Source organism: Anser brachyrhynchus, assembly GCF_964034855.1.
Source record: "Anser brachyrhynchus genome assembly, chromosome: 19".
In the NCBI taxonomy this organism is placed as follows: Eukaryota; Metazoa; Chordata; class Aves; order Anseriformes; family Anatidae; genus Anser; species Anser brachyrhynchus.
The window spans coordinates 7,390,838-7,418,729 of NC_137712.1; the positions used below are offsets into that span (position 1 = coordinate 7,390,838).

Genomic DNA, 27,892 nt, shown 5'->3' on the forward strand with positions numbered 1-27,892 from the left:
TCATGCTTTATTATGGTTCTTATTTTTGCAGTTCATGGCTTCCACTAAAATGAGAAACAACAAAATGAAAATAGGTGCCCTTTCTTTTGCACTTGGTGCAAGTGCATTTTTCTGTGTGCTCTCAGGTAGTAGGAACAACCACTGCATGAAATTCAGACCGTACAGAACTGCTGGAGCCTCATGCAGATAGGAAGATTTTGTGCAACTGCAAAAGGCTGCATAGAATGCCATGAAAAGCAGTTCACAGTTTCACACACTGACTGATAACGTGTCAATCCGTGCAGCTGCCACTCATCAGTTGAGTTGTTCCATTTCAGTTACTGCCATTGCACATTAGTTTCCTGTCCTACAACAGTTCCTGACAGAGGCAAAGTTACTGTTGCTGTATGCCATTCCAGCCAAACTTTTTGATGCTGTCCTTCTCAAAACTTTGATTTTGCCTCAGTCTTGATAAATATGCAAGTATGCTTTTAGTTAGCATTAGAGGGCTGAATACTGGGAAAAGCCAAAGCAGCAGCAGCAAAGATCTGTCAACACTGTGCACCAGAGTGCGAAGAGTGAGAGAACAGAAGGCTCAGAACAAGGGAAACAGAAGTTTACTCTAAGTCTTTTAAGGAAAAATTAGGACATGCTGTGAAATGATATTTTACCCTTACCAGCCATATCTAGAAAATAATCTGGAAACCTAACAAGTAGGACATAGACTACATTCTAGCTGTGCTAGGCCAGCTGAGTGTTCTGAGATCCATTTCTTCTTTTTTAAAATTTAATCTGTTGATCAGAAGAGATTTGATTGGAGCTACACCTCTCTTCTACCTACATGCTATGGCAGTATGTGTACTGCAGGAGGAGGATTTCATTTGATTCTTAAAAAAAATAAAATCTATCCGTACCTTCTCTTAAGAGATGGGACTAAATGACTTATTAGTCTGTGCTGGAATGGCATTCGTGTTATCAGTAATTAATCTAGAGTGTAAAATGTTATACATCATACAGAGTTAGGAAAATGGCTGTAATACTATGCTAGTCAAGTCATTAAATGCAATGCAGAAGAATTAAAGTTATTTTTCTCCATAGCCTATAATTTTTATATCTAGGTTACATGTATCTTCTGCCTGCAGATTGTTTTTTTTAGTATTTATGGGCAGGGTTTTGGTTGCTTATTTCAGAATTGTTACATCAAATGATGTACAAGTTACTTACACTAAATCCAAAATTAGGTTTTCTTTAGGTTTTAAAGTTAAATAACTCAGTTTGGTATTGTCATATAAAAATCAAAGGTATCTATTATGCCCATCCCAATAATATCCCAGGGATACATTTACTGATTAAGTTTGGTCAGTTCCTAGCTCCAGTGACATCTCAGCCGGACACAAAGGGTAATTTCAGTAGGGCTGTGCAGAGTGTAACCCAGCAGAGATTTTTAGCCTTATGACCAAAATCTTATCCTCACAGCCACTACCCATCCACACTTTCAAAAATAAAACAGTCCATCTCCCTCTTATTTTGTTCACTCCTTTTCAACACATCCAAACTCTTCTGAATTAGGTCCCAATAAAATGAAACCCAAATTTTCTGAAATCTTCTTAATGCGAAGTACTGCCTGGCTAGCAGCAGCCTCGCTATTAGTGTCACATACTCTAAATTCTCTTCATGTACTGAATTTAATATTTTTGATTTAGAAAAATCTAGTTTGCCAGGTGAAATGAATTTAGCAGCAGAGTTCTCTATGAGCAGAGAGCACTCTGCTACATAGAAAGACCTAGATACAATTTTCTCTAAGTTTCATTGATTATGGGAATTAAGGATGTCATGTTACCTTTGCCTTAAAGAGCAATTTCAGAAATGTTTCTAAATTGCATCTGTATACAAATTCCTGACCAAGCATACAACAAAACTGGTGACTCATAGGAAGCTGCTGGATTTTATTATGATGCTTTTACTTGTTTTTATTTCAGCCTTTCTCCTTTTGCTAGCAAGCAACCACAGGCATCCCAGTAGGTGACCTTGCCTTCTTTCATTCTCCAAGCATCCTGTTAGCTGGGCACTCCACTGAGGATTTTCAGGTTCCCACTGTTATTTAGTTGAGCATTCCTAAATATATTTAGAGGCAGAGACTGGAACGTTCTTGTGGATCAGAGTCTTCTGTCTGTTTTCTCCGGGCAAGAGAACGGAATGCTTATAAACCTCATCTGAACCTCTGAACATGTAACAATGCAGTGCCAAATTGCAGTAATCCGCCAAGGGTATAATTATCTCATGACAGCTATACCCTTGGAGTTGTTGGGTTCTTATTATTGTAATGAAAAATCTTTATTATGGCTAAATTGTTTATTTTTGAGACTGGAATATTAAATTGGTACTTGTGAATGGTATTTTTCAGCAGTTAGGAAGCTGACACAGATTAGAGAATCACATATTTAACCTGACATTTCTAAATATCAGTTTTGTTTAGAAGCATCCCCTCCACCATTCACAGGTCTTGCTCTCTTCCTGCAGAGGCAAACTAGCTGAATGAAGAGAGAAAAACTTAGACCCTTCAGAACAAGCCACTGACAAGATTTCCCCTAAGCACATACAGGTTGCTTTGTCCTTGAACTGCCGGAGGAGCAGGCTAACTTCTTTTGCCATCTGTTGTCTTCCCAGCCCATCATCCCACGTAACCTCGCCGCTGCACCATTTTCCTCCTTCTCCCCCAACCTCCACTAGATCACGCACCATCTCCCCTTAAAATTAACAGAAAGTGTTCCTTTGCCTTGGATTGAGGGAATTGGGTCAGCTGGCTCACAGGGGTCTGTTTGCAGCCGCGATGTTAAATGTAGTTGTGAGCTATTTGTGTTTTCACATATATCGTTCTTGTTACAGCAGAAATACTTTAAAAACACTTCTCTGGAGTTTAGATCTGAAAAACATATTATGTGGCAGCTGGACTGCAGGGGCAGGAAATGGCATTCTGGTGCTGGCGGTGCTTCTGACCTGCCTGGGGTGCCGAGCAAGGCCTTTTGCTCTTCCCTGACTGAGTTTGCTTGTACAGCATCACCCCTTTATCGCGGGTTTTCGCAGCTGGAGGTTTGTACAGGAGCCTGAGCTTCTAAACAGGGCTTGGGATGCAGTAACAGATCTGGATTTTTCATAAGTAAGAACGTTGAAGTGGTGTGGAGGAAATGCATATGATTGCCTGGTCACTGCCCAGCTTGTAGATGTGAATTTATACTTATTTAATATTTGGTTTATTTAATATGTGGTTATTTAATATTTGGGCTCCTGAATATGGAGAATATAGGAAAGATCATGCAGAATGTAATCATCTCTTTGTTTCCAGTGGTTTTAACTCACGATGTCTTGAAGAAGGCTAGAGGAAACCTGGAAGTAAGTAAAATTTCTGCTTGCATTTAATTCCTTGGTATATACTCATTAGAAATACACATTGCTATGTCAGTAGTATTTGTAGAATTAGTCCAATTTGCTTTGGGTTTACAACTGGAACAATGTTAAGATCAAGTCTGGGTGGCAGCAGTTCAGTGTGATAAATATTCTGCAATATTTGATGTTTAAATTAGAGTTTTATGACTGGCCAAGCAACCAGCTAAATCCTCTTTTTTCTGATACTTCCCCTAAATTAACATTCATATGTCCTTCATCCAATAATTTCCATCAGATCAAAGTCCAGTAAGCTGGCTACTGTCTAAGTTCACAAAAGGCATCCGTGTTTAAAGCTTGCGTATGTGTTAATAACCAGTGCTTCTGTTTTTTTAAACACAGACCCAATAGGCAACGCTTCTACAAACAGCTATTTGCTAATGCAGTGCATTAAATTACTTTGAGTGTTTAAGTATCCACAGTTCAGCTTTGATTTCTCCCAGAAGGTTCAGGCTTTACTCCCAGAAGGCTGTAATATACTTCCTGCCTCCTAAATCCCCTCCTCCTCCTCGCACCATTCCTCTCTGAATGGCTGTACATTTCCCAGCCTGCCCTTAAATTTTCCTCCTTTTCTATGAATCTCTCCTCCATTATCCTCGTCAGCAGTGCCTTCCTGAGCACTACCTTCTGCTCTGTAGCTGTTCTGCTAAGTGGCTCTACTACTGTCTCAGTCCTACCTGAGTTAGAGATTCGTGACATAAAAAAGTCTTTATGCTTACAGGGATTTTATCACTTTAATTTGAAGATCTGCTGAACACGGGCGCTCATATTTGCAGATCCTTCTGCAGGATTATAGCCCAGGGATAAATTTTGTGCATTTGAAGTACTGTAAAATAGTAATAATTATTGCTTTTCTAACCAGGTTCCACCACCTGACAATCAGAAATCACCTTCCTACACCAGCAAAAAAAGGATTCTCTGAAGGAGGAAGTTCCCATAATAAAGACAGACTGGTCCTGGGATTGTTGTTTGCTTCTTTATGCCTTACTATTTATTGATGTAAAAAGGTTCATTCAGCTCTTTTAATGGAATCAGCCTTTGGAGAAAAGAAAAAAAAATGACTAAAAAAAAGTATTTTGTTAAATAACTTATTTAACATTTTCTGTAATGTAAAAGATGATGGTTTTTAATATTTATTACAGAAACAAGGTACTGGAGGTATTGAAGAAAAATCCAGATTTTTTTAAAAGTTGGCTCGTTTGAAATTTTATATTTGTATGTTATGCAGCTGTTTGTTGTTGTAGTCAAACAGGTCCTCAAAGAATCAAGAGCATGACCCACCTTCCAAACTATTTCTCCACTGCTGAAATTACAGAATATAGGTTAAAGAAAACTAGTTCTGCCAGCTGCCATCATTTTATAATAATATGTAAAATGTTCAATATTTTAAATCATTTTAATCTTATCTGGAAGATTCTTCTGGAAGCTGTTTGATTCTGAGCTTTCTCATTGCCCTGTTAGAAACTTAGACTGATGCTAGGTCTGAAAATATTACTCAAAATCAGACAATTAATTAAATTTTAAAATACTCACCAATCTGTTTGTGTTGTTTTGTTTGAAACGCCAGAACTTTGAGCACTTATTGAACAAAGTCATCAAGGGATTGAAATCTTCATAATGGCTGGCATAGCTCACTTCTTTCCTGCCCGTGACTAAGATTGCTCCAGCCCTTATCAGCTGCAGTTGTTAGGTGCGGCAGAAGTGCTTGTCAGGGCTGAGTTTGGATGGTGGAAACTTGCTTTCAAGGAGTCATGATCAAAAGGCGGTTGGCAGAAACACTGCCTTCCCCTCTTTGCTCCCCAAGTCTCTACCAAGAGAACAGAAGGTCACAGATAGGACAAAGCCAAACAGTTTTGAAATCCATTTTTCTGCTAGAAGTGCTGAAAAATGTTTCTTAAATTAATCTTTTACTTTTTTTTTTTTTATGTCCCATGTTGATATATCAAATAGCAATCCTTTGGCCAGGCCAGAGAACACCGGAATAGAACATGCTTACTTGTGCTGCTCCTGTGCTCCCCTCGTCCTGCCCGGTGCCTTTCCAATTCCACTCTCGATCCGAGCCCACCACATGCAGCCTGCTGTCAGGGGCACACCAGGACCAAGGGAAAATTGGTTAGTTTAACCCTAACAAGCCCGTAACTGGAAGTGGTTGTTGGCTACAAAAGTAGACTTAATGTGCAATCATGGCCCTGTTGAACTAAGTGAATTTCACAAAGAGTGATGCTTTTTTCAAGTTGATGATGTCCCCATTATAGAAGATGACTCGCCCTCGTCATCCAGGAAGGCGAGCGCCAGGTCTGGGAAACCTCAGCACAGGGCTGTGGTTATACTGGGTCCTTGATATCGCACTCTGGAGAACAGCCAACTGCAATGGTCTTTCACAGAAAATGAATTTGTGCTTGTTGAAACGTGGCTGTGGAAGTGGCTGTTACAGCCACGGGGCTGGCTGAGGGCTGCGAGCCGCTGCCAGGTCTGGTACTACAGCAGTAGCTCCCCTCTCCCCACTAAAGCTTTTGTTTGTTCCAATTGGTTTCCCAACAGTAGTTGATAATCAGATGTAGTACTCTGAATAGCACATAGTCACCCTTTTATCACTTTTCTCTGAATTTCAGCTTGATACTAAAAGGCTGGAGCTGCTGCACCCTTCCTTTGGGCAGATCTGCACACCAAAGTGCCAAGAGAGCGCCAGCCCAACAGCTAGCTATCGCAGGGGCTGCAGGTAATCTGCTCCTCAGAACTGATGGGATGTCATAGCCCGTCCTCCCACACAGCCATTTCTCCCTACAACTACAGTGCACATGAGTGAGTTTTTATTAAAGAAGACCAACAATGCCATGCACTTTCGGGCTCCCTGGTATGACCTGCCTTTGAGAAGTTCACAAAAATGGGCTTTCTCTGACTTACAAAAAGGGCTTTAACTGGGGGTCCCAGTGCCTTCGTGCAGGTCTCATGCTCTAATAAATGTTACATGCCTTGGAGATCCCAGCCTCAGCTGGCCCCTACCTGGCCTGGCCTGAAGCTTCATCCTGGGTTCTGGCTGCTGAGCACTTGCACCTCCAGTCCATCATGAGAAAGGCTCAAAACCAAAACGCTGTCTTCAGCTGACAGCAGGGGGAAGCAAACTCATTTGTCTGTATTAGAGGAAAGATGCTGGAAAAAATTGAAAAAGTTAAAAATAAACTTTGCAAATTGAAAAGGGGGGGAGGTAAGGGAAGAGCATGCAGTCAAACTTGCTCTTCAGTCTCTTCACACATTATTGTCCTCACAGCTCACTAAAAACGTCAAGTTAATTTTACTAAGTAGCTAAATTATAGACACTCAGATGTAATCAGAATCTGCTATACATTTCAACTTTCAAAATTAATCAACCTACGTTTTTGAGTTATAACACCTGAAGGAAACAGCTGTACATCTATATATAGTGCACCCATGTCTCTTGGTCTTCTTGCAGCCATTTTTTCCCTCCTACACCATCTGTACTTAAAAAATAAAAATTAAATGTTTCCTTTTCCTGAGATGATTTGCCACTTACTTCTTAATGGTCCCTGCTGTGCCCACTCAGAGCTCTTTTCCTGACCCCTTTTCCCTCCCTGCCAGCTCTGATTGCTGCCTCCAGCTTGCAATGCAGCACACGTCCCCGCCTGTGCGTGTGCTGGGCAGGTGGGGGATATATTCGTATTGAAATTGGGTTAGTTGGGGAAAAAATTGTGGTATATCATCATGTCTTTAAAAAGAGATGATCCTATGAGATCAAAGTATTTCATCTTAATGAGAAGTGCCTCTTAAACACACACAATTTACTGGGCCAGTTTAAAAATAATTAAAGAAAAAAAGCTAACCAGATGGAGGGCTGCAGAAGACAAAGCTTATGGAGTGTTAAACTTTGTTCCCATTAAACAAAATTAAATTTTCCTTTTAAAATAATTATGTGGGAGAAAAATAAGCAGCATAAGCAAATGGAATTAAAGGAGGGGCTCACTTGCTTAGTGAGCTCCTGCCTGTAGTTTCACTGTATGCGCAAGGTGATTCGGAACATCGGTGAGAGCGCTTCAGGAGCGAGCATTCGAGGCGCCGTTGGGAGCCCTGGGGGTCTGCCGTCCTCACTGGTGTCCTCGAGCCTCGCTGCTGTCTTCCCAGCCCTGCAGGCAGGAAACAAGTGTCCACGGTGCTCCTCGCAGAGGATGATGAGGGCCTGTTCAGATCAAAAAGAAAAGAAAACACTTTTTCCTTCTCCTTAGCCCGTATGACGCGTGCAGCCATGTGAGCAATGAATAAAGGAGCTGCTCAGTGGCACTGGGGACGGAGCAGCGTGTCGCAGATGCCCACTGCTCCCTGCCACCAATACCTGGCGCTGCCCGGGGTGTCGGGGCTGGGGGCTGCTGAAGAACCACGCTGCAATTACAGTCACCGAAAAGAATGAACAAAAGTAACAGTCAAATTGCAGGTGGTTGGTTGTATTAAAAATAAATCAATGCTAATGCAGTCAAGCATTTAAAAACAAAAGCACAGTAAATCTGTGTGCTATTTTAATCCAGGCAAACACTGCTGGCTCCGCTTCTGGGAGGGAGCTGGAAAGGTGCTGGGGTGCTGTCTGTTGGGGAGGACACAGCCGTGGCCATGGCACGGAGCTCCTGGGGGGAACAGGGCTGCTGGGGGTCCGGGGCAGAGCCCAGCACCTCACCCAGCCGAGGGGCACACGCCGTCCTTGCACCCTGTGCACATCTTAAATGCTCCGGAACAAGGCAGGAAGCTCCTCCTGGCCTCGCTTTCAAATCCAACAGAAACAGCAATATGGAAGGGGGGGGGAGGGAAGCAGCTCACCAAAGAAATCCCAAACCTAGGCCTGGGGTCATTAGCGTGGACAACATCAAAAAGACGAGCTTTAGAGCCAGGGCTTATTGACCTTATTTACTCAAACCATAAATAAATAAATAAAAGCCAAACAGTCTTAAGCCGTGCCCTCCACGGAGTATAATGAACCAGAAGCCACCACTATTAAGGTTAAGGTGGCATTATCAGTGTGTTTTGTGCTTTCTGAAGAGTTTGTGCTGTCAGCATCACCTGCCCTCTGCTTGCTGTCATGCTCTAGGCACACGCTGCGGGCCCTGCTCGCTGCGCTCTCACTTTGAGAGAAGTGCGTGCTCGTGGGTGCCCCATCCTCAGCGGGGTGCTGCAGGCAGCCAGCACCCAACCTGCTCACAACAGCAGCCCCAGTGGGTGCGGGGCCAAACCCCCACCCAGCAAAAGCAAACCAAACCCCACCTGCTCCTAAAATGCTGTTGTTCTCCACCACCAAGCTGGGACATCCTGCTGGATGCACAGCCGAGCACCCGGTTTGATGGAGGTGTTGCTGCAGCGGGCAGGGCTCCCAGGGGAGGCAGGGGGCCACCACCTCCCCTGCCTTCCCCCAGTGGGAAACAGGGTTAGCAGGGACACAGCGGGCACGCATGAGGAGGAAGCTGCGTTGCTTACTTTGTGCCTTTTTGCAGAGGAAAGTCTCCCGAGTGGTTGCAGCAAACAGCGGGGTCAGAGGCTTCCATCCACGTCCTCCAGCTTCTCCAGGCTGCAGAGCGGTGACCGCTGGTGATGCCAGGGAGACAAACAAGATCTCAGGCTGCTTTAGCGGCCCGCTCCCACCTTTCTCGCCCCCTCCTCGCCATCCTCCCACACACAACACCTGCATTTTGCATGGCTCGCTCCCGTCTCCAGAGAAGCAGCACAAAACCAACAGAGTTGCAATGCATCACCGCAAACCAGCAAATCGAAAGCGATAAATAAACCAACAAATAACCTCTTCTCCTGGCTGGCTACGCGGGAAGCCTCTCCTCTAATCCTAACAACACAAAATCAGGTCCTGAGACACCGCAGCTCCGGGCTCCCCCTGGCCACCCCGAGGCTGCAGGACCAGCTGCTCAGCGCCACATCTGGGTTTTGAATTGGCCCCTCTCAAGAAAAGCTCTGCAGGCTTATTTTTTGTGTGTTTATCTTGTCATTTCTTTAGAAAGATACTTGCTACAATATTTTTTTTCTCCCCTCCTTCCCCCCTAGCCCCATCAGAGGAGTCTACTTGGGTAATTTGTTAAAGCGGGTTGCTGGGGCATGCATTATGCATGAGATGCAATCTTTATTTTTGCACTCCACTGTGTGCATTCTCAAACAGGATTGGAGCCGCGTGCCCGCACGCAAAATGAACATTAGCAGCTCAAAAAAAGAAAGAAAATGCCCATTTATTTAAAGGAAGGAGGGGGATAAAAAAAAACCTCAGAGCAACTAAACAGCAGAAGCAGTCCCATTTATACTCTGCTGAATAAACCAGCTCAGAGCTGCTGCGCTCAGCACGACACACACAGTGCTGGTGGCGCGGCGAAGTTGTTCACCACGCAGCGTCACCGAACAGCCACGGAGCTCACACCATCTCTCCGTCCCTTTTGGTATCTGTGCTTGCATAAATATAAAGATATACATATGCACACGCATGTATGCATATTTTTGAACCCATTCTCTCTTGCTTCAGGAGATAAATCAAGCCTCTCTCAGCCACTCCTCTTTGCGTGCCCTGCGCTGCAACTGCTTTCAGAGCAGCTCGTGGTGCCGAACCCAGGTCACCGTCAGCAAGTCTTTGAGCCTTTTTGCCGGATCTGCCCTTCTTAATCCACCTTCCCCCCCTGCCACACCTTTACCTTCTCCTGCCTGAAGGCTGGGTGCCCCCTTGTCCCCTTGTCCCGGGGCGCTGGGCGCAGACAGCTTGCCGCGCGGTGGGAGCTGGTGACACCGAAAGGTCACCGGACTGAGGGTGCGTGCTGCTGAGCACGGTGTCAAAAGCCCGCGGGTTAAAGTCACGAAGCAGAACCACACAAAAAAAGGCGCAGAAAATTCATAGGCCAACAAAAGGGCCCTCTCCCTGCTGTATTTCATGCTTGGCGGTCCCCTGATATTATTTTAGAGCAATAAGACGCATGCCTCGTTTTAAAGCCCTTTTAAAACGCCACTGCAGCGCTGACATCCTCGCCAGCCTCCACCGCCCGGCAGCCCCCCCGTTGCCCATCACCTCCCATGCACAGGGCCGCAGCGGTGGGCAGGGGCCGGTTCCAGCCCCCCCAGGAGCTCCCCTCCTGCTCTGCCATCCGCGGCAGCCTGAGACAGCTCCAGGGGAGAACATGAAGGACAAGCAAGCCAGCCCGTCAGTGCCCAAGTGAGCACAAGGAATGGAAAAGCATCAGAAAGTGGCCACCGAGAGGGAATAAGGGCAAGAAACACGTTAGAGGATGAATAAGAGCGAAAGAGGCCACGTGGAGGGAGAAAAGGAACGGTGGATAAAACAGGGACCAAGATATAAGGCCGATTATTTTTGATTCTTTGGCTTAAGGGCTAATTTATTATGGCAGTAAATCACGCTTAAGACAGGTAATGCAGCAGCCGGAGCCCGGACATTATTTAGACAGAGCAATCATGGTATTAATGCCCAGAAAAGTGGAAAATTTAACGGCCTGCAGGCCACCTCTCGCTCTTTACGGCTTCCCCTCCTGCCCAACATGCTGCTGCCACCCCGGCGAGGGAAGGGGGCCTGAGGCCACAGTCATACTGGGGTCAGACTGGAAGGGGCAGGAGAAATGGGGACAAAGCAGCCAAAAACTGGGTGGATATCCTCTTTCTTAGAAGACGTAAATGCTGCCCTGTGTCTGTACCACGGGCACGCAGGGGAAGGAGCCGTACGAGCGCTTCAGCTGTGATCTCTGGGGTGGAGACCGGCTGCACAATGAGGAGGGGCTGAGCCTTTCATCACCCCACCACATCTCATATAGGGAAAACCATCCCTCCGTACGGATGTGGTGTATAAATAGAAAGACCCTTCTTGCAGGGGGGTTAGGGGAGCTGCCCCGTCCCCGCAGCCCTCCTCCAGCCCCTCTGGGCTCAGCAGGGCGAAGCACGCAGGCACAGCAGTTCGATAAGGCTTCACGAACACATCGGCCCTGCCAATGGTGCAGCTCAGAGCAATCGCACGCTGCTGCCCTCCTGCACTGCTCCCAGGGGTGCCGCATCCATCCTCTGCCCCTCTCCTCCCAGCCCCTCTGCGAGCACCCCAGCAGGCAGGGGCCCCGTGCTCGGCTCTGAGCCCTGCTGGCCCTTGAGGCGGCAAGCGATGGTGGCAGCCTTGAAAAATGATGTCAAAGATGTGAAAAAACAACCTGCTTCGCCTCAAGTCATCAGAGCAAATTATGCATTCTCCAGCAGTCACGTAATGAGAAGTTAAATAACTCCGTTGTGGGCTGGTCCTGCTGTGAGCGGGAGAGGCGAGTTCTCCGCTTCCCCCGAGCACGATTTGAGCCCCTTTGCTCGTGATTTCCCTCCAGCATCACTTATGCTGTGAAATCCACGTTGTGATCCCAAAGTACTACTTGGCAAAAAGACACAACAGCCTGCTCTGACAGCCCGATATTAAACTTGCAGGTCCCACTGCCCTTTCCGTATCCTCCTGCCCTCAAAGCATGAACAAAATGGGAAAAAAAGACTGTACCATCACACCCACCAACATTGCCTACGGACACACACCGGGGCTCTGCAGTCTCCATCAGTACTCTTTTTTGCCTAATGTCCCTGGCAGGATAATTTTTTGGGGGATGGGAACAAATTGAAGAAATGTGTTTACTCATATCCCATAAAAGCACAATAAACTTATCTCCAGACACTGCATTAAAGAAAAGCTTTGATTTTTAAAAGTTACTTTGTTCTGAAACTCCTCCAGGCAGAAAAGATAATAAAAAATAGCAAGCCACTGGTGGTTAAGGGGGAAAAAAAAAAAGAATCATGTGGTTATAATTTCACTCAACAGCCTATCCCTAACAGAGAGCCACACAAAGTACACATGTGGGATAACACATTAAAATATCTTGGAGAAAGCTGTTAATTTATAACAGTGGTAAATAAGGGTTGATGGGGACAGCAGAGGCGTTTTAGAGTGTGGTGCGTGTTACCGAGTCCACCAGATGTCACATTGGCACTTAAAAGCCTTAGGTGGTTTGAAATGCAGTACAGATTGTCTCGCATTTGATCTTCTAAACCTGTCTCCATCCATCATCGTCAACAACTGTCAAGATAAGAGGGGACAAGTTTTGATTGGAGCCTGATTATTTTTTGTTGGTGCAAAGGCAGAGACGTATATGGTCCTGAGAGCTGACATTTCTACCTCTTCTACTGGAAAAATGTGACTTTAAGCAGAAACAGGGCTAGCTTCCACTCCAAAACCAATTTGTTTGATGGAATTCACCCTGCAGAACAGGAAGGAGATTTGCATTTATGTCCGCTTGAATGCAGGCTTGCATGCACACGCTCCTTGATTGTTTTTAGTTACACCTGATGATAATGCAGAGAGAAAGATTGATATGCAGTCAGTTGGCCTGGTAACCTCCCCAAACGGCGCAGAATTTACGCCGAGCCTCGGCACGGGGAAACTCGGAAGCATCATGAAAGTTTCATGCAGCTGGAGCAGCCCTGTAACAATCCGCTCTCCGTGGACCCTCAAGGTCTCTGGCATTCTGCTGATTTCCCCCCAGGCTCACAGCTCGGGAGCAGTTTTGCAGCTCTGGCCCGCGTTTCTCAGCAGTGCCCTGCCTGCTGACGTGGCTTCGGGAGACCTCCGGGCAGCAGCCTCAGCGAGACCGAGGGCTGAGGCTCCCCAGACACCTCCACGCCGTCCTATATGAAGAAGTCACCCCTGGAGCTTCTCTCACCCAAGTACATGGGACACATCGACCCATAACCCGTGCTGCTGCTCTTCCACCAGAGGCCGCAGCCTCCAGGCCTCCTTCCCCACCGGGGCATCAGTCACCTGCGTGACAGCGACAAGATCTGGCCCACTAAACCCCACAACCTGGTGCCAATTAAAGGTTTTACTACCATGAGCTCGGGCAGTGACTGCACTGAGTCCCAGCACCACTTACGCCACACTATTAACCAGCCGACGCACGCCACGTCGCCCTTCTGTAAAATACTTCATAAAATGTTTAAATTTTCCTGTCGCCTTTCTCCCTCGGACCTCTTGGCTGTAAAAGCAGGCTGGGTCTAACAGCTGAGGGCTCTAACAGGGCTGCTGGGAGAGGGAAAATACTGTCACGATTCCACTTTGTCCCTGGCCTTAAAATCATCCTTAGCTGCAAAAGCATGAAATGGAGTAAAATTAGGCACTGTGATCACCTGTATAAAAATACTCGTTCTGAAATGATGCTGTAGCTCCTCATAAGCCCAATGGTGAATTCTGGATTCACTGTCCATGGCTGGTGTTCCGATAAGCCTTCAATTTCACCAGTTTCATGGAGGATGTTCCAGGTGAACCTGGAGTTTAAGTCTATTTTCATGGAAGACCCCAAAGGACCAGCTCAAACGTGTGTGTCTAGAAACAGGGGGACCCATCCCCAGCAGGAATGGGAACTATGTGCAAAACACCAGGGAAGCAGACCAAAAAATAATATTAAAAAATATATATATAAAAACTACAGCCCACTGCTGAGACACACAAGCCAGCTGACCCCTTCCCAACGTTCGTTAGATGAGCACCTTACTTTTTGAGAATCTAGGAATGGAGAGCCCCAAACACAGCCTATGGTCAATCACAACAATCTGTCCTGTTCCTGGGGGTTAATAAAGCAATCACCTTTGAGACAAAACACGCTCACTTAGCAAAAACCTTAGCCAAGACGCTTCTGCGATGTCACAGGGAAAGACGAGCACGCAATCGCTCCAAGTCTCTCTGAAAATGGAAACGTCAGGAGGCAGGCAATGGGACACAGCCCTCCCCAGGGAGCATCAGAGACCTGCATGGGCACGGCTCAGCCCGTGGCCGAGGTTTTGGTCGGGAGAACAGACGGACAGACAGACAGACACTGTGTGCAGCCCACCAGCTGGCACCGGGCACCGCCTGCACACCCAGCGCGGGTGCCCTGCCTCGGGCTTCCTCCCTTCGCACCCTCCCTGCTCTGTCGCGCCCAAAGCCGAGCCATCCCTTTCCCAAATCACCAGTTTTAAAACATTTCCTTTCCCTAACCTTGGACTACCGCTCCTAGCAGGCTGCTTTAACCAGCTCTTCTCCCCCCGCCCCCAGCTTCGGGAACTGACACACTTGAGAGAGCGGAGAAATTAAACTGTGCATTGCCTCCTGCACCGACAGACTCAGGTTCTTATTCACACAGACTTAAAAAAAGAAAAAAAAATTAAAGAAGTCATCAGGATCTCTCTTTGCTCAGAAAACTGTACTGCATTAGCTCTGGCATAAGGCACAACACAAACCAAAAGGAAGAGAAGCTCACACCAGTAGGTAGCGGGAAAACAGAGGCAGAGTAAATTAGCATAGCCAGCGTGCGAAGTGAGCAGAGGATTTTGGCTCACACGAAATGATCCTGACGGGAGGAACAGTCAATCCCTCCTCTGAGCCGCAAATAAAAGCACGTGGCTGAGGGGCTGCGTGAATTTGGTAGCAGAGATAAGAAGGAGCCAAACCGCAGTGAGCATCGCTGCCTCGCGATTGATGAGCTGCTCTGCTTGGGGCCGGAGTACGTGCACTGCACATGGAAAATGCAAGTGGTTGAGAGTGCCCTGACAGCAAACCGCCACACGGGCAGCCAAAGGAAAGCTGGGAAACGAGGAGATGACGATAAACCTATTACACAATGGCAAAATGTTGGTTTCTGCCCCTCAGAGGGGAGACCAAGGAGGGGAGCTGAGCAAAGCCCGTCCAGAGCCACTGTGACGGCAGCTCCAACAAGCTGGGATGGGGAACCTAAACCACAGAGGGAATTTCAGCATCCCCTGGGTGACAAAACCCCCAGGCGGATGGATGAGCTCAACCAGGTGGTAAACCAGGGCAACTGGTAAGGACCCGACTGTGCCACGCTCCCAGCTCTGCCCTTCCTGTTGGTACCAGCATGGAGGAGGACAGTGCTCACCCCAGCACGGGGCTGCGAGGTGCTCGGTGCTGTGGGGCAACGCTGAGGCCTCTGGCCACAGCCAAGAAGCTGCCCGCTGGGCAGTGGATGGGTGTTGAAGCCAGGACCCCAGGCAGGTCTCGGTCCCCCCACACCAGACCAGTGACTGGTGGGCACCAACCAACATCTGCCATACAAAACGCTTCCTATTTTCTTCAAGTGTGGTGCCCCGGGTCGAAAGCACCACCCCAACAGCACTGACTCTGACGAAGGGCCATCTCCCAGAGCCCTGGGGTGAGCTGCTAGATCTGCTGGAAGAGTTTCCAGCAGCTGGGACATCCACAATGGCCCTTCCCATGTGGATGTTTTGGGATCTGATGAATGGCTGAGCTTGTGGGGCTGTGCTCTTCCTCCAGCTGGGACACGAATATTGTCTCTCTCTGCAGTATGCCTGTTTCCACAAGCACTGATGGGATATAACAATATGAAATGTTTGCATAACTGAAGGATGCAGGCTGGGAGATGGAGGTGTAAGGAGGCGAGATTCTCACTGCCTGTGTGCTGGATTCTACTGTTAAATAACTTCAACACTAAGGCTAGGTGCCAGTTTGCAGAAACGCACCGCAATTCATTCATGTGTATTAATGAAAGCATCGTGTTTGGGACACTTCTGTCAAATTGGGTTGAGATCCAGAAAGCAATTAAGACATGCACATATATGCGGAGACTGATCACAGCAACCTGTTTCTTACAGCCAGATGTCTTTAGACATTAAAAAGAATAATACCCAAGGTATATTGCAGAGCACAGCTTCCCTGTCAAGGACTTCTCTTCACACGCAGCACTCAGGGCTTGTAGCGCTGCAATGAAATTCCGCACATGGGGGAAATTTCGGCAGAAGAGGAAGGAGGAATGAAAGGCCGCAAATCCCTGAAAGACGCTTGCAGCCCCAGGAGTCCTTGTGGGAGCCCTGTCAGAGAACAGCCAAGAAGCAGGACTGACACGCAAGCCAAATGGCACGGCCGCCAGTGGTCCACGTAGGCAGAGGTGATTAAGTGACACGAGGCACGGACCTCTCCAGCTGGAGGTATTTTAAACACATACAAAATAATGTCAGAATCATAGGACTGCAATCTTTAAATTATATTCAAAAAAGATGCTCAAAGCATATATCATTGAATTATGAACAGCTTTGGCAGCTTTATTGATGATGTTGAATCTGGTTGACAGATGCATTTACACTGCATAAGCATTTGAGATGCTGGAGTAATTGCTTATTAGTCTTGTTGTGAGGCAAAACACCAGATTGAAATAAATAGGAGCTCATGAACACAGAATTTTGCTGCCTCTTTGATTATTTTTTCAAGCTAACCATCTGCTAAGCATCTGGGATTCTTAGAATCCAAGATCCAATGCCACACACAGGTGGGAATTAAAAAAATACAAATAGAAGGAGCTTAAGAACCCAAACAAACTATAACATAAAATTGTCCAAAGTGACTCAGGACTTTCTTCCCTGACTTGCATACTGATGTAGGAAGCCCAGGTTTCACAGGTAGGGGTCTGCCCTACACAAGGAGCAGAGGCACAGCCAAGCAGCTCCATCAGCTTCACTACACCAGTGCTCTGCAACACACACTAGGGACAAAAAGGATGCAGCAGGTACCCCAGGGTGGGGCATGGAAGGGCTGCAGGGAAGCAGCAGAGCAGGCACTTGGCAGCTGTAGTCTCCACAGGGGATTTATTAAAAGTTCCTCTGAGTCACCAGGAAGACTTCCAGGACTCTCTAGGGCTGCTTTTGCACGAATTTTGGCAGGCACTGTGAGATTTCAGGTTACATCTCTGTCTCTTGCTAATGTGTTTTTAAACCTTTACCAAATTTCATTTGTGTTTGGCAGGAGAAAAAAATCAAAGCGCCCATAGAGAGAGCTGCGTGTGCCTACACACCACCCACGATGCAGACCCAGCCTGTGGTACCAGCTGCCCTCCTGCGATCTCCAAGTGTCACTTGTACACCCAGCCTTGTCCTCGCCAGGGACGGCCACCAAGCAGAGGATGAGATGGGCCAGGGAGCTAACACTTGCCCTTCACAGCCTTCGTGCTTGGACTGAAGGCACCAGGGAAGAAGCACTTGGCACATCAGGAGCCCCAGTCTCAGCTGAGTTGGGGTAAGCACTACAATAAGAAAAAAAATAATGCTTAGGAGTCTAAAACTCATACAAGACAAATTCAGGAGTGAGGGTAAAGCTTGCCATGCAGTTTATTGCAGCCTATGGGATAGCAGCTTTGATAAGAACGTAAAATTGATATTTGAATTTCCCCCAGCTGCCAGTGCACTCGATGCTGAGAACATGAGTTAATAAAAACAGCCAGTTAACATAACTGTCAAACTCTGGCAAATACCCATAAAGCAAATGTTCGTTTTAAAAAAGCAAATTAGACATGCATTTTTCTCCATGAAATAGTGCAATTAGAGAAGCTTTATAACTAATATTTGTTTTTGGTTCTAAAATATTAAGGATCTTTCCTAAACATAGCTCAGCGAAGGGTTTCAATTAATCTCCTTTGAGCGCACACGTTCAGGTGTTTAAAAGGAAAAAGAAGAAAGAGTGATTTGTGCATCATGATCTGTCATCTCCAAAAAGCTGTAAACAGTATCTTAGAGAGCAGAGTTTGTGTGACAAATTTGAGATTAGGCGGATTCCGATCTAAAAATTAAATTGCTTATCAGAGAAATAATATTAGAGTAAAATAAATTAGAATCTCTACTGAAGACTCTAAAAGTAATTTTTAAAATTAATTAGAATCAAAAAGATGGATCTCAAAGGATAGGACAACTCTAATTTAGACAGACGGTAATTAATTCCTTATTTCAGAAATTCATTAACAGGCTGTAAGAGCAATTCATTCCTTTGCTGGAGTTCGACTCCAGAGAGAGAGATTCATCTGGAAGTGGGAAACGTGAGCTCCCCTGCGGGCAGCAGGGCAGGGAGAGCCACACCAGTGACCTCCCGACACGGGGCACTTTTGGCACAGCAGCTCACTGAGGTGGGTCCTGGTGATTATTTTTTATTATTTTTGTTTTCCCCGCAGTAGGTGACACATGTCCAGATGCCCCAGGTGCTCAGGGTTTGTACCCCCAGCTGTTCATGCTCCCAGTTGGGTGAAGACTGCGAGCACAAAGGCTCAGCTGAACCCTGGCAAGTGGGGAAAATAAATGAAATAAAAGATTCAACCTTTGGCATCAGGAAAGCATTTCCTTGTGTGATGTATCCTTTCCAAAGGAGGGAGCAGAAGCAGGACCCAGGCACCGTCCTCACCTCCAGCCAGCACAAGAAAGCCTGCAGAGATCTCCCATTTCCCTTCCCAGTGTGCATCTCATTAAATAAATTCAAGAAGATGGCCAGCACTGCTCTTGTTCCTGGAGAACAGCAATACAGCATGCTCACCTGCTGTGCCCTCAGTTGGGGTGGCAGATGTCCCCCCTGCACCACCCTCCTGACAGGTGAGCACAGATCCCACTGCAGGATCAGGCCCTGGCATTGGGACCAAGAACCTACAGATCTGGATGGGGATTTAGGGTCAAACTCTGGCATGCAGCAACAGGGAACAAAGCCTAGAGCGGACAAGCTTGCAGCATCTCTGCTACTCCCTAAAACCAACGGGCACATCTAAAAATAAACGCCCCACAATTCACAGACCAATATCCAGGAAGAAAACAGCTTGGGCACCTCGATAGACTTAGTGCAGGAGTTTTGGCCACTGATAAATAAATGCGCTGTCAGCCTGGTCTGCTGCCAGCCCCAGGAGCAGCTCCGCAACCACTCTGTGATCCTTTGGAGAGGCCAAAGCACAGCGCTAGTTCCTGCCAGAAGCCGTGCTCCGCTCCTTGTCGTCTGGATCCCTTTGATAACCAGTTGAGTTTGGAGCATATCCTCCAAGCTGGAAGCCGTGTCAAGGGGAGGATAAGCAAGGCAGGAATCTGTTCCCCATACCCAACTGGAGAGAAGCCCAAAGCTCAACTCTTATCTGAGAAGACCTGCACTCCAGAGCTGGATGCGAGTCCCACGTCCACAGTGGGGTGAGCAAGAGAGCCCTGAGCAGGGATTTAACCCCGAGCCCCTCAGTGAGGGTGGCCACAGGCTGCGTTGCACCAACAGGTACACGCGGTAGTCCCAGGCTGTGCTGGCTTCTTGGCCCTACTGCAACAGGAAGGATTAACTGGACTCGTCTCTGGGTAAGGCGCTCAGTGACCTGTGCAGTGCACGGACAGATGGCTTCACACAGGCACAGGGGAAGAGAGCTGGAAATACAATAGGATTAGCTTTGACTCACGGCCCCCAGATCCTACTGGGAGGAGCAGCAGCTTTCAGAGAGGAGGACGTAGAATCACAGCATCATTTAGGTTGGAAAAAGACCTCTAAAATCATCAACTCCAACATCTCACATGGCTGTGGGACTTCAGCATCTGGGACCAAAATGGAAACATGCAGCATGACCTCTCTAAAAGCATGCTGAGTACAGGATCTCACTGTTTGTTCACACCCCTCTGCCACACACTTAAGGATTATTTTCCTCCAACCCCTATGTCTCTTTTAAGCCCAGTGGGGAAACAGGCTGTGGAAGGACAGCCAGCACCAGAGAAGTTCAAGACATTGCATTAAACACAACACAGGTGATGGCTTAGAGGTCACCACTCCACCAGTCCAGCTGCTGCAGAAAGCCATTTATATCTAAAACAGACAGCCAGCAGTGGAACCAAGCATATTTTAAACAAGACTTGTGCTGCAGATTTAATGTTTAGCTACATTTGGCTATTAACTTGCCCACCCAGCCCTGCAGGCACCCCAGCACCTGATGCAGAGAGCACTGTCAAGGTGCATGGTAGCACTCTTCTCCTCCTGCCACCTGCTTCGCTCCATTTTCTTCCAGCCAAGCACTTGAATATGGTGCTTTGGGCAGCTGCCTTTACAGTTCAGTGAATCAAGTGTTCTGCACCCTGCTGCACTGTCTCTCTCATTTACTGTGTGACAAATGCCTGGAAATTGTTTGGTTTTATGTCACTGCAAGCCAAGGATATTAAATTTACATCAAGTCAACAAGAGCATAGCTAAGGAAATGAGTTGTTACCTCCAGACTGAGGAAGGGGCAGACATCTCTCTGAATACACGGGGTGGGTCTGGATTTCTGCTTTTCCTCAACATCTCCCAGACTGAGGGCAAAGAGCTCGATTTTGCCTTTGAGAAGAGAACTTGTGGTCTGGACAGAGCCTGAGGGGCAGAGGGATGATGCTGGAGATGTCTCCATTTCAAATCTCTCTCAAGCCCCGTGTGCCCCAGGTTCGAAGGTGCTGTTCCCTGGCCAGCACCGCATCACATCCACTATCACCAAAGGCACAACTGTCAAAAAAACAGAACAGTCAAAACCCACAAAACTGTCATTTCATTTGCTTTCTGTCAGCTGTGACTGTCTGAGGGTCTCCAGGAGGTCTCCCATCCACAATCAATGGGAAAACGCAAACCTGTCCAAGCACAGAGAGCCACAGAGGGCCAGACACTCTCCACCACGTACAGACAGGGTTGGTGCTGCTTCTCAGGAGCCCCTCGATTCCTTCTGCAAATCCTCAGGTAGCTGTTAAATTGCCTCCCCACCATCAGGAGGCCTCTGAATCTGTCTCGATACCAAAAAACACTTTCATTTCAGTATAAGCTTCTTATCTCACCAAAGAGCATGCTCAATGTCTCTTATCCTGTTACCAAATATGAAGAATTCCTATTCTTCCACCTAATTTTTGTGTCTTTACAGCTTTGTTACCAAGCTATCTCCCTCCCACTCACCTTCCCCTGATTGTTGATAAACATGGAAATCCATTCCCCTCCTAGCATGGGGAGCAGGGGATCTTTTATCCTCCTCCTGATAAACAGCAATAAGCTTCTTATCCTCTTACCAATAACCGAGAGCATTGCAAATCCTGTATCAGACACACTAGGGTTAGGGTTGTTTGCATTACGTGAAGAGATTTCGTAAAGTGGCAAATAAAAGGCATATCATTTTGTTCTTTTATCTGAAACTTCCTTCTAGGAGGGAAGGCAGAGTTGTTTAGAAGTAGATTTAATTGGGTATTATTCAGTATCAGGTTGAGGCAAGTTCTCCAGTCTCCCGCAAAGAACTTCTGCGCTAATTTGTTCTTATTCGTGGATGAAAGGTCATTGTGCTGACTAGGAAGTTAAGTAAACAAAATTAGCATCTGATTTAAGAGACTTCTTATTCCCTCTGGTGTAAATTAGTGTAAAAATTAGCAAGACACTCAGTTGCTTCTGTTTTCTGCATTTGAAATGCATCAGTTCCTTGAATTTAATGGTGTGAAAGCTTATTTCTTTATTTATGCAATTGCATACATATGGGTGGTGAGCTGGAAGGGACCAAGTGCATCGGCTTCAGAAGCAAAAGTCATTCAAGGTTAATAAGAGCAGGACAGAAGAGCTCACAGCAGTACTGACACCTGGACATTGAAAGAGCAACAATTTTGTGCTCATGGAGGGGAAAATATCTTAAAAATGCAACACGGACTATAGCCATGAAACTCAGTGCCACACAATAACCCAGGGGCAAAGCAAATCCACCTTTACTACAAAGGAAAACAGGCTACCTTGTTCAAAAGGTTAGACTATTCTTTATTTCAATTTTATATTTTAAAAACATTGTTCTTAGATGTTCATATCACATTCCAAGTACTTTCTAGAGATTAAAAAAGCAACTATTACCTTGAATTAAGGTAGAAGATTCCCACAAATATGTTCCAGAAGCAGGTTCCTGGTAAGTTGCCCATTAAAAGGCTTCAGACTCCTAAGTCACCTATTAATGATTATTGCTGCCAATTCTAATAAGCTACCCAGCAACATTTTAGTTCAATGTCACTGCAGCTTTCCATCAACGCACTGTAAAGTTATATCCTTCATGGAAACAAAAAAAACAGGGACAAAGGGAAGACGACTGAGGCCACATTAGCAGGTGCAAGTAACTTCAGATAAGGAAGGTGATAGAGATATATTTTTTATATCCTACTGGGAAGAACATCCTTCTAAAGAGGATCCAGTTGGCAGGGAAGGAGCATCTGAACCTTGCCTCTCCCAGGACAGGTGTGGGAGAGGTTTTCTTTGTTGGTTTGAAGGTTCTTCCCAGAACATCACATATTGTACTTCAGCAGTGGATAAGAGGCATGAAGGTACCTATTAAATCGGAATGTTGGAAAGCAGGTCTAGATTTATTATTTTTATTTTTTGAATGCCTCTGGCACAAGCCTTCAGTGACTCTGTAGAAAAGCAAGGGGCTGTACCTTTGACCCTCCCAAAGCCATTGGACTTGCACAGTATCTACAGGACCTCTCTCAAGATACTCATGCCATATACAAGAAGCACCCCTCTTCCCACCCAAAAATCCACCTGAAGTGACCCGAAAAAGCAGGACTGACTGCAGATATTGCCAGAACTTGCTGGGGGGTTACCACTTCCATCCATCTGCACCCAATCCTCCTGGCACTGACCCCCCAGAAGAGCATCTCCCTCAGAGTTGTGAGGTGCAGCCTGGCAACAGCACTGAACAGGGATGTTCTGGCCTGGTCAGAGCCATGAGCTTCCCCAGGGACAAGCCTTATGCAAAGGGAGAAAAAAAACAGGTACCCTCAGACAGACCTGACCTCAGACAGCCTCCTTGAGGTGGGGCTGCACTCACCTCCGGTGAGGTCCTCCTACAGCAGTAATTTTAATCTTGCATGCTACTAATTTGGATGTTGATTTTCCACTACGCAGTTCAAACATATTTCCACTTTAATTGGTAAAACTCAGTCCCCAGACCCCAAAGAGAGGCGCAACATTTTCAACCAAGCTCATCATTTTGAGTCTGCAACTGCTTGTTAAACCAAAAAGATGTGGAACTGAGAGCAATATGTTAAAGTTAATAACGTGAATATTAATTCCCTGAAGAATTATGGAATATATCTATTCTACCAACTAAGCAAAGGTAACATTCCTCCAGCCCTGTAAGAGAAATACAGACACTGAAGTAATAGTTTGCATTTCTTACTGACTCAAGTTTAAAACGTGAGCAGAAATACTGGTTTCCTGGCTAAGAAGACAGCAACTACTGCAATGGCCATGGCCTGGAGGGCCAGAGCTGCAGTGAGCAGCTCCAGGTGTGCTTGTAAGTGGTCAGTGCTCATCAAAGGCTGAGGCTCCAGCCAAGCAGGACAGGAGAGGTCTCTCAAATAAGCATAAACTAACATCAATGGAATAAGATATGAAGAGCAAGAAACATAGCATGCATTCAAGGACCCAAGTATTTTAAGTTAACACCCTGCTGAAAGCTGACCAGCTTTGCTTACCACACTGGGCTCAGCACCTTTGGTCCTCAGAAGTTTGTGACTGTATTTCACAGCAACCTTGGTTTGGGCACATTTTCTCCCAGCTGCAATCCAGGTGACCAGAAGAGGAAGCCATAAGGCACAGAGAAGGAACAATTTAGATTTCCAGTCCCAGCTCCTACTTTGCCCAAGCAGTCCACAGGTAAAAGACACAGACAGGCTGGGAGCAGGAGTCCCACTGCCAGACCAGCAGCAGTCTGAGAGTCACCAGGTCCTTTGCACAGTAAGCCTGGACTCCTTCCTTACATTAGGACGCTGATTCTCCCTGCTGAGCCACACCATGAGCTTTTATTGGGAGGGCAGGCCTCATGGCAGCCTGCCGCCCCCTCACGAGGGGAGCAGAGGGGCAGGTGTTGAGCTCTGCTCTCTGGGGACAGCGACAGGACCAGAGGAAACAGCACGGAGCTGGGACAGGGGAGGGTCAATCTGGGTGTTAAGGAAACGTTCTGAACTGAGAGGGTGGTTGGGTGCTGGAACAGGCTTCCCAGGGCAGTGGTCACAACCCGAAGCCTGCTGGAGTTCAAGAAACACTTGGACAATGCCCTCAGATTTAGGGTGGTCCTGCGTGGAGCTGGGAGTTGGACTCAGTAATCCTTGTGTCCCTTCCAGCTCAGGATATTCTGTGAGTCCGAGTTCCCTGGAAACACCAAGGCTCTAAATGAAGGTGTTTGGGCACCTTTATACATAGGTGAAGAACACGTCTTCCTATACAGCATCCCACATCCAGAATCAAACAACTCATTTCAAGCGCGGGAAGATTCAGATTATGAACTAACCTAAATTTGTCTTCTCTCAGCAAGAGCAGCAAACTCTCAGCTGTCTCTGGAGTAGCTGGAATATTTTCCTGACTGCCCAGGTGATGCTTGGATCTAGCAGCCATCGCGTAAGGGTCTGCCCTTGATCCCACCAGCCCTCATACAGGACTTCTTGTCACAATCATTGTCCTCACTGCCATGTTTTTCTTTGCAGTTCATCAGACAAAGGCAGTGCTAGAGGAGAGGACAACAGTTCAAAGGCTGTCATTGAAGAGATGTTATAAAAAGTTCAGTAAACCTTGCAGAGAAGATAGAGTTTACAACTGCTGTGGCCACAGTGTATTTGAAAAAGAGATTAAAACCACAGCAAAAAAAAAAAAAAAAACTTGAGCAGAAGAGCCATTAAGCATATGTTGGGTACAAGCTAGTAAACACATAAACAACAACAATTGCCAGTTAATCACAGGCAAGAACTTTCTACAAGCCGCAGGTACTGGGCACAAATTGGCAATAATCAGGTTTAATGGGTTTGGTTTACAGTCTCACTGGTTTGCATGTTTTATTATTTTCTGCGGTATTAGCCAGTAAAATAAAATCTCTCTGAACTTGCAAATCTGTCAGGGTGGAAGAGTCCCAGATGTTACAAGAGTCATATTCTATAGAGACCCCAAGGGACTGGGAATTTTTGTTCCATTACAACGCTGAGGCTTCAGGCAGAGTGTGAAGAGTGCAATAACAATGATGGAATTCAGATCCAAACCAGACATGGTAACTAATGAAAGTGATTAAGTCCAAGGGAAATAAACTCCAACTTTTATTTCCATTCAGATACCTGAAAACCCTTTGCACTAGAGAAAAGCAAGAATTACTAAACAGAATGATATTTAGAACACAGTGACATTATTTTCAGTATAAAAGTTGAAGCTCCGCTTTCCTTCGATAAGAAAAGGAAGGAAATGAAACTCATTTGGAAAGGAGCACAGCTCTTTTAGCTCAGACTCTGAAAGAGGCTGCAGAGCCCAAGACAAGCTCCAGTCAGGACCTCTGGGGCAGCTGCATGTATTTGCAGACTTTTTCCAAGCTCACATAGAAACAAGACAGTGCTACACTTTTCATTCCCAGGGAGGAACAAAATCTAATTCTACTTTCCTGGCACATAGCTGGGCTGCTTTCCAGAGAGGCAAGGTTACAGGTACCTCAATGCACCCCAATGCCTACAGCACAAGGGAGCTTAGCATTCAGTGTAATCAAAGCTTGGAAGACGCACCATAAGAATCAATACAACAGAGAATTATTATTGTAAGACATTCCTATAGCACAACAAGTTTAGCTTGTACTCCACAAACAAGGATCAGAAACCTCTATCTGACCCAGAGAGACTGTAGTCAATACAGGGCAGAGCACACAATCAAGACAGAATACCAGTGGAGGAGCAGTGGGGAGAGGGACTGAAAAGAAAAGAGAAGAGGAAGGACCAAGTATTTATCAGAAGCTAGCTGAAGAACCCTCAAATGATTTAACTGCTTTCTCAGTATCCCTTACAGAGTTTTGCTAATTAAACACCTATGACTACTTCAGCTTTCTGATGAGGAAGCTGAGAACAATGCCATGACTTACCTATTTCCATAAACTGAGGCCAGGTTTCAGGTAGGTCCTTGCTCCAGGCCAACCACAGCACCCACAAAATGGAAGGAAAGTACCCAAAACAACCCCACAAAGTCCCCTCTCTCACCACAGAGCAACTCTCCCACCTCCCCTCCAAATGATTTGCCCTTTGCCTCCTGATTGGTCCCCAGGCCCTCACACAGCAGTGAGTGGGGAATGAATTAATTACATCCTCCTTAAAGACTCCTGATTAACATTTCCATCACATGCTAACAAGACACTTCCTGGCTTCAATCTGCTTTCCTTCATTACAGCTTTCTGAAGACAAACTTTATACGTTTATGAGAAGCATTAAATGCACAATCATCTAACTGCGATTTATAGTCGTCCTCTCTCTGTGACGTTTGCCTAAAGACTCGGTGTATTATGGCATGAAATCTGGAATGGGCTCCTTAGATTTAGATCTCCATCCACAGCTTTGTCTTAGGCCCCTTTGGAGGATTTCATCACAATAAAAATACAGCAACCAAACCCAGAGACGTTGATTTATTCAGCCTGCAGAAAATGGAGGGGAACGTCCACCTCAAAAAAGAACATCAAATAGCAAAAAATATTGCATAGTGATGCCTCCAGGATTTCGAGCAGAAGCACAGGGCAATGTAACCCTAACTCCAACAGAGAGAGATTACTGGGGAAAAAAGCTTGGATTGGCAACTGGGGCATTGTGCAAAAAAAAAAAAAAAAAAAAGAAAGAAAAAAAAGAGAGAGAGAGAGAAAGAAGTAAACAAAGCATACTGAGTAATAGATGGAAAGATGCAAACAGAGGCAGGCACCTGGGATATTTCTTACATTTACTGTGAGAGGAAGATTCCAAAGCTTGAATAAAATGACTTGACTCCTATCAAGGGTTTTGCAGTTATACTGACTGTAATGCTTATTAGCCTTTGTATTTAGCACATACATTCAGCATCTAGAGTCTCACTCCAATACATAACACAATAAATACCCAAGAAGCATACTGTAATAAATACAACACCACTGCAAATGAAATAGTAATTAGGAACATAATTCAGACAGATTTTAGTTAATACCTATTTACTAGGAGGTGCTAATCTCTCAAATAAATGTCACAAGTATACAAAACATGCCTCCATGCTTCCAGCTTCCCTCTGTCAAAAACTGTTCACCGGCTAATTGGAATTTAAAAAATTGCCCCATTTTTTGGAGTACGTTGGCAACAGCTGTACCAGCTTTTGGAAGCTAAAATGCTGCTGAGGTGAACAGCTTAGCAGCTCACTTCTGAAAGCTGGTGTGGCCAGATCAATCTGTTCCCCAGTTCCCAGCACAAACCCTCTCCCAGCTAGCACATCAGTTCCCTGCAAGGCTGGCGGCTGGGGACAGCGTGACACCAGCCTCGCACATCGCTGCTTGTTGAATGGCTGGGCAGTGGGGGGAACAGGGGCTCCACTGCTCGCTTAAATGCACAGCCAGTCTGTGGCAGAGAGGGAAGCAGCTCTTCCAAGTTCCAGCACAGCACGTACACCCCCAAATTATTTAAGCCCTCAGTGATGCACTGCTGAGCCAACAAAAATGAGTTTCAGCTTTTGCCCAGGGCTTGACCCTTGTTCTTCAGAGAAGATATTAACAAGTGTAACGTAGGTTAGCTTTTACTTCTCCATTCCACGTGGCAGCGGTGCCTCTGAAGCCTTGGCCCAGCTGGAGATGAGAGCACAGGGTGCCGATATGACCGAGAAAGGCTGTGCTCAGGAGCTGCACAT

The 27,892-nt window shown here is 46.2% G+C and overlaps 1 protein-coding gene and 1 long non-coding RNA gene across 8 annotated transcripts in view; one reads left to right on the forward strand and one right to left on the reverse strand.

Moving 5' to 3' along the window:
• The window catches only part of CDK5RAP2 (CDK5 regulatory subunit associated protein 2), an 80,323-nt gene extending 75,941 nt beyond the window's left edge, over positions 1-4,382 (forward strand). Inside the window, 2 exon segments of the mRNA XM_080562511.1 lie at positions 3,323-3,369; positions 4,283-4,382. Coding sequence (XP_080418637.1) covers positions 3,323-3,369; positions 4,283-4,342 — 107 coding nt within the window. The 3' untranslated portion in view covers positions 4,343-4,382.
• LOC308180580 lies at positions 1-27,892 on the reverse strand. Of its 7 annotated transcripts, XR_013941024.1 has the most exons (5): positions 26,127-27,892; positions 20,857-21,005; positions 20,466-20,734; positions 8,893-9,000; positions 5,096-7,612 (listed from the first exon to the last, which is right to left on the reverse strand). It is a non-coding gene; the product is annotated as an uncharacterized lncRNA (long non-coding RNA). The 7 variants fall into 7 exon arrangements; XR_013941021.1 differs by lacking the exons at positions 20,466-20,734; positions 20,857-21,005 and adding an exon at positions 1-2,149 and having other exon boundaries at positions 4,954-7,612; positions 26,127-27,455; XR_013941022.1 differs by lacking the exons at positions 20,466-20,734; positions 20,857-21,005 and having other exon boundaries at positions 5,089-5,227; positions 5,417-7,612; positions 26,127-27,458.